Source organism: Prunus persica, chromosome G3, assembly GCF_000346465.2.
Source record: "Prunus persica cultivar Lovell chromosome G3, Prunus_persica_NCBIv2, whole genome shotgun sequence".
Taxonomy (NCBI): Eukaryota; Viridiplantae; Streptophyta; class Magnoliopsida; order Rosales; family Rosaceae; genus Prunus; species Prunus persica.
This window is the reverse complement of record NC_034011.1, coordinates 2,928,659-2,943,481: the sequence shown is the minus strand read 5'-3', so window position 1 is coordinate 2,943,481 and position 14,823 is coordinate 2,928,659. Positions and strand designations below refer to the sequence as shown.

The following is a 14,823-nucleotide window of genomic DNA, read 5'->3' as shown; positions in this document are numbered from 1 at the left end:
CTGTTCCACTGCAAAATTGTCCTGTAACCGCTTCACAGCAAAATTGTCTTGTAACTGCTCAACTGCCTACGAACTTTTATCGCCATGGTTATCCTAAGTTGTCTAACAAATGATTCTTGCAGCCAACACCACAAACAGAAAAAAGTTGTCGTTCGTTAGGATACGAAACAAGACGGAAACCAGCACCGACTTAAACAAATTTGGCTGGTTGCTAACAGAAAAACAAAACTGAAAGTGTACAATGGTAGAAGACACTCCCCGTATTACCATGAGAGAGTTAGGCACATAAAAAAATTCAAACTGAAACTAGAAATGCCGAAAAAGAAAAGGAATCAAGAAAGCAAACTGAAAAACAAAGCAAAATCGGAAAAAAAAACCAATATAAATAACACAAGAAAAAAATGTGAAAGGAAACTGTGAATTTGTTTCACATTGTTAGAAGACTATAAAATAGGTTTGCTAAGTTTTTAAACTACACGGATGATGGTGGAATTTGAACTCAACTGCTGCAGAGTACAACTTCTTACAAGAAGTGTGGAACTCAGCCTTGGACTTCGAGAGTCAAAGTCCATCTTGTTGAAGGGAGAATAAAATACATGCAAAGTATCTAGGAGAATAAAGAAAACCCTAATGAGTTAATCTCATCTTTCACATGAAATCAGTATGACATAAAACAAGAACGTTTGTTCATGGAGAGCCAAAATGTAGAATCACAAGTTCATCACAAACGTCATTCATCTTACAATTTGCTCAACCGAAATTGAAATCAAAAATGAAAAACTGAAGAAAACACAAAAGACGAATTGCAACCAAAGACCAAGTATCTATTTCCATTAGAGGAGAGTGTTGTGTCACAGCTGCTGCAAAGCCGTTTTGAATATCACATTTGTATTTCGAAGGCATATCAGTTAACTTCATATGTCTGGAGGATCTTTAAGTGTGTCAATCCAGTAGTGATTGTAAAGTTCCTGCAGGATTTAATCTCTAACTCCCTAAGGTTTCGCATTGCTCCTTCTTGCACATCCAATTTTTTCAGAGTATCTAGATTCCGAAGCTTCAGAACCAAAAGCAGGGGAAAGGTATCCATGGAGCAAACCATGTTTGGTCCTTCATACGAACCAGATTTCAAATTCAGCGATTTAAGGTTTGGAAGCTTCCCTAACATTGGCATCGGGTCTTCTTGGATCCCGGAGGCCGATAAGGTAAGACGAGTGAGACTTGCTGGGAGTTCACCTATGATGGATGCAGGGTTTTCAAGCCTTCCCAACAAATATAGGCTGGAGAGTTTCTCAAGTTTTGACAGAGGTTTTAATTTCAGAAGCTGAGGTGCACTCTTCTCATTAAGCGATGCCAACTTCAAAGACTGCAATTTGGTCAGCTGCATAATCCATTTTGCCAATACCTTTTGCTCTGGTTGTGCCAACTGGATTGTCAACCCCAGTTTTCGAAGGTTGATCAACTTGTCCCGCCGGTCTTTCACAAGCTTGTCCATACCTACAAATACACCTGATAATGTCTGCAAATTGCTCAAGGGAAGGGAAGTTGGTGCAGACATTTGAATATTCTGATTCAAGTAGAGATGCCGAAGTTTCTTCAATTTCCGAACTGAACTAGGGAGAATTCGAACATAAGTATGCTTCAAATCTAGTGTTAGGAGGTTAACCAAATTGCCTATCGATTCTGGGATCGCCGATAGGTATGTCCACCTTAACCCCAGATATGCTAACTGCCTTAATTTTCCAATGGCCTTAGGAATTTCAGGCATGCATACACGTTCAAGGTCAAGAACCTGTAGCTGTCCAAAGAAACCACCAATAATGCCACTCTGAAGAAACTCGCCTATTTCCTCCCGGGGCTTATTTCCTTCTTGACTATCAAAGAGGAGAATGGAATGTTGTTGGCTTTCATTTTGCATAACCATTGGGGAATTTGCGTTGACACCACTATGGAAACGGGCATCCTTATCATCGAAATGAAAGGCAAGTTGGCCGCTTAAACTGGTAGCTTTGCTGCTATTGCCTTCCCCTTGCAACATGAGATCTCGCAGAGCAGTAGGCAAGCAACATGTCTTCACCTTCCCATCAAGATTTTTTTGAACTACTTGAATCACATTACGACCAATCAACTCCAATAGATACTCATATACAACATTTTCAAGAGTATGTAATGTTTTCCCACCTCCGCTTACTTGTGCCAGTCCTTGTGCAACCCATGAAGTGACTATTCTCCTCGCAGGGATTTCAAAATTCCCAGAAAAGAGTTGGAAGTACGAAAAACATTTACCAAGAATTTGGTGTGATTGCAAATCCTCTTTATTCACTTCCAGGTTCTCTAACCATGGTTTCTGGTTCTGTTCCTGCTGAGTGATGCCCTCTAGCACCTCTAATTCCTCAGATGTCACTTTCTTCCCGGACAGTGGATACCCAATGCGTAAGATGACAAGTGGTAAGCCTCCACCTCTTCCTACAACTTTCTTGCCGAGAGCTTCAAGTTCCGGAGGACAATGCACCATCTGGGTAAAGAGCTCCCAGCTCTCTTCTTTGGTTCGCAGACGAAGCTGGTGGGGAATGCTATTTTGGTCAGCAGCTGAAGCAATGGCCTTTTTCCGCGTGGTGAGCAAAATTCTGCTCCCGTTTGCCACTTTTGGGAATGCTGCTTTGAGAGCATGCATGGTTTGGATTGACAAGACTCCATCCAGAATTACAAGGTATCGCTTTGGCTCCAAGAAACCATGCAATTTATTGATCCAGTGTTCTTTTCCATCCCCTTTCTCTTGGGTCTCCAAGACCTGGCTTCCAACACTTGCCAAAAGTGCATTTACATCAGAATCTTGATCAGCATCAGTCAGGGTCACCCAACGACGGATTTCAAAATGGTTTGCCATAGTACTATGGTAATAAACTTTCTTCGCCAGAGTGGTCTTACCAACACCCTTCATCCCCACAATGGAAATGATAGGACGACGCTGTTCACCATTATCAGCCAGTCTCTTGACCAGTTCATGTATGTCTTCCTCCAAACCAACAACTGAGCATAGCTCCTGTCTTGCCTCAATGGAATACGCTTGTACGCATCTTTGAAGAACATTCACAGTGTAATTGATCCGGGTAATTTTTGAGAGAAGCTTGGACCCTGAACCTTCATTATTGGGGACGTTTGAGGACTGCTGATCTGCTTCAGGAACCAGTTTCTTCAATTGCTCCAAGCAAGCATTTCTTAAATTAATAGCATAATCTTCAGTTGCTTTTGTATGTTTGAGAAATGTATGCATCTGCTCCAACTCCTCGCTCAGTGCGCTGACGTGAGATACTAATTCATCGCTTGTTTTTGCCAGTTGATTCAGCCAGTTACGAATGTTGTTCACCGCATCCATATCATCTGCAGTCTGATACTTGAAGCTTCGCTGTTGAGGAAACCTGTTGGCAGATAATTTTGAGGATTGTCGTCTGACAAATTTAAAACCATATCTTTCCTTTGTTTCCAGGAGGTCAGAGATCCAGGTGCCGACGCGGAGGATGACCTCCTTAAGCTTCCGCCTATCCCTCCGGTTACACACAACTGAAAGCCACCAACTTCTCTGATCTGCTGCTGTAATGTTTATGGTGTGAATGGCCTCGTTTGCTTCGTCGATGGTCTCGTTTGCTTCCACCACCCAGGACTTCTCCATTTCAGTTTCCAGTCTGAGCGGTTGCAAATCTTTCATGAAAGCATGCAGCAGCTCTAAATGCATTGTAGTACTGGAGTTGATGAATTCCGGGTTTTCAGCGATCAGGTTCTTTATAGAGGAGATCAATTCCTCAGCTCTTAAGCTAACAGGTGGCCCGGTCCAGGGCGTGGACTGCTCCAATATCTCACCAACCACAGATCTGTTCTGCAGGCTACTAACCCATGACCTGGACTGCTCCAGTGATCTGCAGATGTCGCTGGCACTTATTTTCTTCTTCCAGAGGAGACTATTGAGTGGGTTTATCCTGGGGTCAACGTCGAGTTTCTTCTTCCCAAGGAAATGATTGAGGCCCTTCATCCGAAGGGCCAGCTGAAGCATCGGTACCAGATCAGTTGAGATCAAAACAAACCACTTGGGAGAGGTTCTTCTGTTTCCCAGTATTCGAACACACCGAGTTGCCTCGGAGGCTACTTCTCTTGCTTTGTTCATCCAGCCTTCCTCCCATTCATTCAGAACTCGTGCAGTCATCCCAGCTTGGATGAGTTGGGGATCCAAAAGCTGATGATTGGCTTTCTGTATTATTTTGTTCCGCGATCGCGAAACATTGTCAAAATCTTCAAGAAGAGCAGTTAATAATCTGGATTCTCTTCTAATCCACTTGTACTTGGCGTTCAAGTGTCTGAAAGTAATTTCAGATGCAGCAATTGCAACCACGTAAATTGCAAACAGGATCCAACAGGCGATGGATGCAACGGCCATTTCAACCAAATATTAATGATGATAAGCAGGCACTATATCACACCCAAGCTTTTCTATAATGGAAACCGAAAGACATGAACTATTTGCAATTTTGCAGGGGTCCTAATTTGGAAGAAAACTTAGTATGTATAGACAAAAGGACCTGCCAATGCGGGGTTACCAGTGGTTGTGGACAAGGAGGACCCAGGAACTTTTACAGGGGTATGCCAAATAATATTTTTTTGGAGGAGATATATTATAAGCGTTTTTTCTCTTGAAACAAAAATGTAAATAAAATTTTATAAATCAAACAACATTACGAGCAAATATAACACAAAGCTCGTTTGGTCCGTCGGACTGTACTGACTAATTTCTGTCGGATAGTATTAATCTATTCCGGAGAGTATTGACTATTTATTCATAATATTATAAGGCATTTGGTGTTGTTCCAGATAAATAGTCTAACTAAGTTATACTGTGTTTGGTGATGCTCCGGATAACATTAGATCAGACTATTTAAAAATAAATAAAAATCTTCAATAATTTTAATGGAAATTGAGATTCAAATTACACGAATTTTTTTTGGGTAAAATTCATATGACAAGATTTGTTTTTCAATTGTTTTTGCCAAGATGTTTTTTGGTAAGATGCATATGTCACTTTTGGTCCCTGTGGTTTATCACTTTTATCACGAAGGTCCATGTGGTTTCAATTTGGTCATTTTTATCCCTGTGGTTTCAATTTGAAGCAATTTAAGGACAATTCTCAATTTCAGTTATTTGTGGAGGGGCAATTCAGTCCACAAATTATTAAAAAGTTAATTCCTTTTAAAATAAACCATACAAATATAAATTTTAAAAAATAATTTAAAAATAAAAATAAAATATCTCTCTCCCCCTTAACTTCCCAACACCACCTCCTTATAATTGGCACTTGCATGCAGTGACGAAAGGCAAGTATAATTATTCTTTATTCTTCCTCAACATAAAGAGTTTGTTCAATTTCCAATTTGCATTTGCAGGCAACGATGATTAATTGTAAAGAGGTCTCACGTTCATGGAGGTGCCACTCTCATTCTTTTCCATCACCCTTGTGTCAATAGCATACGATAAGAGATATTTTATTTTATTTTATTTTGAAACTAATTTTTTAAATTTATTTTGCAACTAATTTAAGTTGGGTCATAGGGAGGTGGTGGTTGGTTGGGGTTGGGTGGGGACTGTTGGTGGGGGTTGCGGTTGGGAGGAGAAGGGGATATAGATGTTTTATTTTATTTTCAAACTAAGTTTTTATTATTTATATTTATATATATTTATATTTTTTTTAAGGAATTAATTTTTTAATAATTCGTGGATTGAATTGCTCCTCAACAAATAACATTAAGTTAAACAAATTTGATAGAAATTGAGAATTGTCCTTTAATTGCTTCAAATTATAAATTTGATTTGTGATTTGCATACTAATTGATGATGGCTTTTTACTTAAAAAAAATAAAATTGTTGTATGCCGTAGTGTAAATTTGTACTAGATTATACGAAAGCATTTTGCACAGGGCCCCTAAAATCTCAAGACCGACCCTGGCAGTGGGTTCTTGATTGGTTATGGACTTATCAACATTTTTTAAAATTCATCAAGAGCAAAACATGAGGCAACTTTACTTAAAAGCAACATAGAAAAAGAGAATACACCTATAATCAGAGCATATGGCGGATCACGTGGGCTCCTGCTAAAGAGAAGAATGAGACATGTCCATTACTAGATATTTATGTATTTATTTTTTCATATGTTGCTGCTATGCAATTTGATTTTGGAAAATATTTTGCTGCCTATATATCATTTTCACCGCACATTCAATACTATGGCCTTTTGAAGTTCGAAAGTTTGAAGTTGTTCAGTTAAACCAAGATGTGCCATAAGAAGCCAGACATGAGTGAGCAGCTCTCCTCCGCGCCTGAGTTGCACAGCGTGATGATTCCATCGACAATGGCTGGCAGCATAAGATAGCATTTCCACCCACACATGGCTGATCAACTGCCACTTCTTCTGATTCTCCCAATTTTCCTTTGTTTCCAGCGACTCCAAATCTTTAGCAAGCTTGCAAGCATCAAATAGCACTGACTTGCTTTCATCCCCTTTTACTTCAGCTGGAAGGATCTCATCACTGTTCACCTCGCGTAGTTTTTTGCAAGCCCGGTCTTGTTCTGATCTTTGGCATTTTCTTTGTTTGAAGAATTCTGTGGCTTCGGCGCATGTGTCCTTGAACCTGATTTGTCCGATCCCATTAGGAAGCATGGAGGAACGCTTGACTAGGAGATACAACATATACTCGGACAACAACTTGCTGGCTTCACAATTAGGATCGGGGAAAGCGTTTGGGTATTTGTCCTGATCACGATCAGAGTAATAACAGAGTTGCGTTGCAATATGCCAAAGAAGAACGCTGAGATCAAATTCTTCTCCAATGCTCCAGCCAAGTTTTTCGATACAATTCTCATTTTGAAGAACCCACTCGACCCTACGATCCCTTAACTCCTTGTAACCCGCAGAGTTTGGGGCACATGTTGATTTCTTTAACAGCTGCAGAAATATCAGTTCTTTCAACTCTCTAGGGACTTCAACTGATTTCTTTAATTTTCTGCATATCCCGGGGACCTTTTGGAGGAACCTGTACTTGGCCGGCTTATCTTCGCAGCAGATCAAAATTAAGTTGTATTGTGTAATTTCATTAGACCACCTTTTGTTTTCAACGAACGACATATGTGAAATCACTGGATACAACAAATGTGCTGCTGTCTTGTGCTTACAAAACCATAGCAATGCCCAATCTGACCGTAGAAATAAAATCACAGCATAGAGATCGAGGATGATAGCACCAGCCAGCAACATATAAGTAATAATTATACTTCTTGCTGAATAATCTTGCTTCTCGATCGTGACGAGGAAGGCGACAGAGACGGAAATGATGGAAACAGAACTGGTAAAACGAAGAATGGCACCGTTGAGACTATACAGGACAGCCTTTGTATAAAACAAATCATACATGAACCCAAGCTCAATCTCAATCACTTTGAAAGCTTCATAGTAGGATCTGTTCTGGAAGAAGGATTTGCTTTTCAAGATATCATGGATGCTGAGGATGAGATCTGCAAATAGCTTTTTGAAAATGTTGAAGAAGACATCGGCATGCTGCAAATTGGCTGTATTTGGAAAGATGCTTGGAGCTGTAAAGGAAAAATCACCAATGGTGGGAGCCTCATCCACTCTCTCTATGTCAACCTCGAACCCTTCATGCTTCTTCGAGCGCAGTTCGTCCATGTATCTGGCGTAATCAGGCCCCGGGTCAGGACAACAGAACATAGAATCTCTGAAATGCTTACTGCTTGCGCACCTCAAAACCCAAGTCCGCTCCGCAAACTTGATGATCCCAGCAACAAACACTGGAATGGTTAGAAGGTTAAGTGCCTGACCAGCCCAGGCCCTAAGAAACACATAGACAGCCAGGGACACCTGGACGAGGAGCACAAGGAAGTGCCTCCACCACAACTCATTGTCTTCCAAAGAGTATGCAGTGATGGTGTCCGGGCCGCCAAGGTGAAGCAGAAGAAACGGGGCCCAAAATGCTGTCAGGATCTCGTCTTGGTCGTCTGCATCTGCGGTATTCATTTTGTGGTTTGTTGATGATAAATTGCTGGAAAGGAGGCTGAGGGATACTGTTGCAACCCAGTCTGCGGACAAGTAGGCAAGCCACAACAACCGGAGCCATTTGCTGTTTGAGTACTTCCTCTTGTTGCCAAAAGCTATGAGAATGCCTTGTAAGATGAGGCTTAATACCACCATTACGTCGATTTCCCACAAGCTCCATAGTTTGCTCAGACTTTCTGGGAAAATCCGCATCATCGCCTTCCTCCTCTTTGTATGGATGCAAATTGAGCTGCTAATTTAAGTACTATCGTGAACATATATAAAAGGTGTCTTTACAAATCAAATCACATGGAAAGAAAGGAAAAACAAAACAAACTATTAAGTCCTGCTAAAAAAAACCAATTATTAAGTCTACTTTTTGTCAAGTCAACATATAATGATTGTCTTTTTATTTTTTCTAACAAGTTGATAGACTTTTATTCGAACAACTATAAAAAAGTACTACGAGAGCCATCCCAATTAGCAGTAAGATGGACATGGACATGGGTAAATCTTTCCACTAACATGAGCTAGCCTAGGGCTGAACCGATTTGGAGAGAAACGATCTCAAAAAATTTCTTGACTAAAACCCTACCTACTGTCTTCATTGTTCCTGATTAAGTCTTCCTGATTGAGTCTTCTTGCTCTATCTCTCCTTCTCCGTTCTTCCACGCTCCTTTGTTGTGAAATCCCAACGGGATCAAGGGAAAACCCCCAGATTAGAACTTGTACTCTCCTTTACTTGCTCTCTTGGGCTCTTTTTTTTTTTTCGCACTTTCGAAGTTGTTTTTTCAAAATTGTCTTTAATATATCTGTACTATATATATATATATACCCCTTCCATTGAGGGATCCTTCTAATAATTTTATTTGAGAGACACCCTTTAGGGTACCCTATGAATTTTTTTTTTCAACAATCCCAACTGTCTATTTTTTAAGTCTTCATTCATAGATCATCCTTGCAAAAAATCAGAAAAATTGAAAATCATTAAAGCATCTAATTGCTAGTAACGAAATAGATGAACACGATACTTGAAGAAAAGACTAAAATAACAATAATATAATTGAGTGGTCAAATCCCACATTATTCCCTTTAAGTTAAAGTGACCTACTTGGCAGGGGCGGAACTACAGCCAAGGTTGTGGTGGGCTGTAGTCTAGGTAAGTCTTGAATAAAAAATAATAATAAACCGATATCTATATTATGCTGCCTTTTGGTTTTTTTATTATTGCAAAATATGCTTCCTGTTTGAGCCTCGTCGAAGTTTGACCATTCGTCTTAATGCAAATTGGCTGTCCAAGGTGCCAAACAGTCAAATCGAAACAAGAAGGCCGGACTTAGGGGTCATCATTCACCCCACGTCGTTTAATCTTCAATAAAGTCTATAGCTTTAGATACACGATGTTCCACCATAATTCAGACTAAGAACTTAGAAGTCGAAACCCAACTTCCAACAATGAGTCGCAAGCATCTGGCTTCCAAAGTTGGAACATCTGGAACTTCTGAAGTGGATTTTTATTTGTGGTCTAAAATTTAGCCAATGTCAAGTCCTTCGATCAACCAAGGTTAAGTCCTCTGATCAGCCAAGGTCAAGTCCTATGATCAACTAAGATCAAGGTCTTCGATCAGCCAAGATCGAGTCCTCCGATTAGCCAAGATTGAGTCTTTCGAACAGCCAAGATCAAGGCCTCTGATCAGCCAAGGTCAGGTCCTTTAATCAACCAAGATCTAGGCGTTCGATAAGTCAAGATCAAGGTCTCCGATCAACCAAGATCAAGTCCTATGATCAGCCAAGGTCAAGTCCTCTGATCAACCAAGATCAAGGAATTTGATTAGCCAAGCTCAAGTCCTTTGATCAACCAAGATCAAGGCCTTTGATAAGCTAAGATCAAGGTCTCCGATCAGCTAAGATAAAGTCCTCTGATCAGCCAAGGTCAAGTCCCCTGATAAGCCAAGGTCAAGTCCTTTGATCAACCAAGATCAAGGCCTTCGTTCAGCCAAGATCAAGGTCTCCGATCATCCAAGATCATGTCCTCTGACCAGCCAAGGTCAAGTCCTCTAATCAGCCAAGGTCAAGTCCTCTAATCAGCCAAGGTCAAGGTCTTCAATTAGCCAAGATTGAGTCCTCCGATCAGTTGGATTTCAATTTCCACTTAAATTATCCTTTTTTTTTTAATAACAAATAGTCTAATCCGATGTTATCGTGAACAGCATCAAACACAGTATAACTTAGTCTGACTATTTATCCGGAATAACACCAAACATCTTCCAATATTATGGATAAACAGTCAATACTCTCCAAAACAGATTAATACTATCCGACAGAAATTAGTCAGTACAATCCGACGTACCAAACGATGGTATTTACGTGTTGGGCTTAGTGAGTCACAAATGAAAGGACGTGTTGAAGAATATAAATCCCACCATCAAAAACTTGCCAAAATTCCACATAAAAAATTTCATATTGAAAACTTGACTAATTTTTTTGGTTGACTGACTCCCCATGTGTTCATTGAATATTCACAGTCGGATTACAACCTACCATACCTATCAATTTGAATACTGTTCTTTTCGCCAGTACTTTGTTGCTCTTTGAAAAAGATATGAGGAAAAGATTGAGCCCTACAACCCTACTGCATACACTTTTGATCTTTTCCACTGCATTGTTACAAGGTTTTTTCCAACGATTAATACACTTTTGTTCTTTTCCACTGCATTATTACAAGATTTTGGGATTAATGCACTTTTGTTCTTTTCCACTGCATTATTACAAGATTTTTTTTCTAATGTATTATTACACCTAGAAGTAGGGTACGAGTTCATTTATTTTGAGAAAGCTTCATTTGACTCTCCGTTATCACTGCCACCGTGTTTGAAACTTTAAGGCCCTATTTGGTTTATGGGAAAGAAGATTTGGAGATAGAAAATTAATTATTTTTTCATATTTGGTAAGTTCAGACATGGGAAATTGTTGCTGGCTCATGTGAAAATAGGGGAGAAAGTGAAGCCATCCTCCCAACATGGGTTTTGTTTTCCTTCTTTATGGAAAAGTTTGGGAAAATGAGCCATTATTAAATAAACATTTTTCATGATCATTTTGTCTCCATTAACAATTTAGAATTACAATATACCATTAAATGCATTCTCTTTTTATGATTTAATATGGATATAATTGAAAATTTATACAAACTTTGTTTTCAATTCATACTTAAAACAAACATGGGAAATAAAAATAAAGTGATATTTCCCGGTCACTTTCTTAGCATTACCAAACCTGGGAAATGAATATTTTATTTCCCATCCCTTAGAAAATGACATGGAAAATGATTTCCCCTCAAATTCGTTCTGTGAACCAAAAGGGGCCTTAGGCCTTGCTATTGTTCTCTTCCGCCTTATTTTATCAAATGAAATACCTATGTATTTTACTACACTCCTAAATAAAATAAAATAAATTTGTGTAAGGCACGGATCCACATAGTGCACTGTCAGGGCTACAGGTTACCGCCCCTACCAAATCTTTAATATGTATTTTTAAGGGTGGTGATTTTCCCATTCCCTTTTTATCCACCTACACTCCCATTTGTTTTTTTAAATACTTTTTACTATAAGATAAAAGGGAGTGAGAACATACAATTTTTAAAAAATGGAGTGTAAGTAGATAAAAAATGAGTGGAAAAATTAGTAACCATTTTTAATATATATGCTAACCTCTTTGCACGCGCTTCTGCGACTGCCCGAGGTTTTTTTTTAAAAAATTTAAATTTATTTTAGAATAAAAAAAGATAATGGGTAGTTGTGTTTTATAAAAACTAGCCCCTTGACACATGCTCACGCATGTGTCAATTGGTTTTCTTTTTCTTTTTTATTTTTATTTTTAGAATTAAGAAAAAAAAACAGGGTAGTTATGTTCCATAAAAGTAGGACCTATTATCTTATTTTGTTTTTAATTTTAATTTTTTTAATATTAAAAATGTGAATTTACGATATTATCCTCATTTAATTAATAATTTCAATTCTTAATGTTTGAATTAACAAAGGGCATTTTCTGGTATTTTGAATGTTTCACCATTCTCTGCCTATTGCTTTATATATACTAGCCTCTCTGCACGCACTTTCGCGCATGCGAGAGGTTTTTTTTTTTAAAAAAATTTAATTTATTTTAGAATTAAAAAAAATAATGGATATTTGTGTTCCATAAAAATAGGACCCATTATCTGAATTTTCTTTTAATTTTAATTTTTTTTAATACGGAAAATTATGAATTTACCATATTATCCTCATTTAATTAATAATTTCAATTCTTAATGTTTGCATTAATCAAGGGCATTTTCTGGTATTTTGAATGTTTCACCATTCTCTGTCTTTTGCTTTATATATATAGATATATAGATATAATCCATTATCTATTTTTTCTTTTAATTTTAATTTTTTTAAATATGAAAAAAAGTGAATTTACTATACTATTCTTATTTAATTAATAATTTTAATTCTTAATATTTGCATTAACCAAAGACATTTTCTGATATAGGTAGCCCAGCCCAAATTTCGTCATTGGCCCACCTTTGTTGGTTGTTGCATTTCCCCATATAAAGCATAATACCTACTCCTTTTTTATTGGAATATGAAGTATCCGTAGGCCTCATCATTTGGCATGCGGGCTTATGGGCCCATGGGGGCCCGCCCGGGCCATCGAAAAAAAATTCGGCCCGGCTCGTTATGGACTTTGACATGGCCTGGCCCGTCTTGGGCTGGGCTAGGCTTGGGCTTGGGTGTTTGAAGCCTGGCCCAGCTCATAGGTCGGGCCCGATTAAGCCCAAGAAAGCTTGGCCCGGCCCGCCCATAAAAGCCCGGCCCGTTAGGCCCGCATACATATATAATTATGTATAAATAAGAGTTTAGGTTTAGGATTATATCACTTAAATCACATATATAATTTGTTTCATTTCATTTACTTTTCTTTACTCATTCATAGTTTATAATTGGATGTTTAGCACATTAATTTGTGTCAATTATTAATTGAACAATTATATATATATATATATATAAGATGAACAACATATCACATCACCAAATATACTCATATCACGAAACATAATCATACCACCAAATATAATCATGCTTTTCTTGAACATATCACCAAATATTTGCATATTTATTCATATCATCCTTTAAAAAAATATTTTTTTGATACTTATTAATTTTTAAAATGATTTCTTAGAACGTATTACGATCTAATTATGTAATAACCTCAAAAATAATACTTGGTTTTATTATTTTTGTGGAAAATCTTATAAGTTGTGTGACTTTATTGGGTGTTTTATGAATTTGGTTTGAAGTGAAAATATTGGAATTAAGTGAGTTTAATCTCAAATTTGGACTAAAATGCCCTTATGATTAAGTTTATGATTTTTTTTGAATGAAGTAGGGCCCGTTTAGGCCGGCCCGTTGGGCTTAGCCTGGCCCGGCCCGATGGGCTTTCTCAAGCCCAGCTCATGGGTCGGACTTGGGCTTTGAATTTTCTAAAAAAACCCAACCCGACCTGGCCCATTGACGAGCCCTAAGTCTCCGATGACTCGTGAGAGAAACAGAGCAAACTTTGCTCCAGCTTCCCCTAGATAACCAAATTGACTGCGATTGAGCTTGCAGCAAGAGAGCACATAAATTCAGCAAGTTAAGAAGCCAAGCCTTGCACTTTTTTTTTCTTTTTTTTTTTTGTTGAGGTAATTTTCTTAACTCACAGTTACTAAAAATTTTGTTAAAATTGATCATTCACACAAGGTATTCACAGTGGAATGGTTTAAAAATTGGAAGCGAGTTGGTGGGTAAAATGTGCTTGCTTTGCTCATTTAGTCAATATAAATTCCCACATCATCTTGCTATGCAAAAGTTGATGAATGTAATGAACCTTACTCAACATATTGACAGAATAGTGCAACCGTGTAACCACCGCAAGATATTACACAAAATCGGTTGAGACTTACAATTACAATCAAGAACATAGGTATCTACCAAATCAAGAGATGACTTTTAGAGGTAACGATGAATTTTGTGACTCATCAAATCGTCGTAATTTCATTGAATTGATAAAAACTCTTTCAAGAATGAATGCAGAAGTTGAAAAAGTCATCTTAGAACCAGTTATGTACTATATGCATTTTGACAGGTATGGCTCATTATGCCCTCCTATTATTTTATGTTATTGATTAAATTCTAATTTACTTGTCCCGTTGAGTTTGATTATAAGGTAAATTCAACCCAATCCATTTTGAACTCCTGGATCTGTCCCTGTGTATATGCGAATTTATCATCAGATGAGTCAACAAGATAATACTATGCATAAAACATGCTGCCTTGAAAACCCAATTCTCAAACAAAACAAATGGAAAAACTTGTCTGGCAATGCCAATCATTCTTGTGGCATCCTTCTAAAAGGGTTTTTTTTAAAGGATAATGTCTCAAAGATAATGTCTCGGTGTAGCTAGGTTGTATGGCATCCCTACTCTTCAAGACATAACAACTTATGGCCCTTGTAAGTGTATACTCGTATTGCTCATATCCCATGAACACTTGAACCTTTCCCATGAAAAATAAAAAATGCGGATGAACAAAATAATAATCATAATAATTATAATAAAACATTTCTAGAAATATGCTGCTCTCCCTTTTTCCAGCCAACTGGTTAAGGCTTTTATAGTAGTGGATTGCCTCCCAAATCAGAGTCAGATTGAGGTGTTAAAC

General features: G+C 38.1%; 2 protein-coding genes across 3 annotated transcripts; both read right to left on the bottom strand.

Moving 5' to 3' along the window:
- Nucleotides 905-4,426, bottom strand: LOC18784220 (disease resistance protein RPP13). Its single transcript, XM_020559263.1, has one exon. The coding sequence runs from the start codon at nt 4,424-4,426 to the stop codon at nt 905-907; it is 3,522 nt and encodes a 1,173-aa protein (XP_020414852.1).
- On the bottom strand, nt 6,039-8,862 carry LOC18783431. 2 transcript variants are annotated; one of them, XM_020558867.1, is made up of 2 exons: nt 8,682-8,862; nt 6,039-8,339 (listed from the first exon to the last, which is right to left on the bottom strand). In XM_020558867.1, exon 2 carries the CDS (start codon nt 8,300-8,302, stop codon nt 6,245-6,247), a length of 2,058 nt encoding a protein of 685 aa, XP_020414456.1. In that variant the 5' UTR covers nt 8,303-8,339; nt 8,682-8,862; the 3' UTR covers nt 6,039-6,244. The 2 variants fall into 2 exon arrangements, with proteins under 2 accessions (XP_020414456.1, XP_007217587.1); XM_007217525.2 differs by having other exon boundaries at nt 6,039-8,336.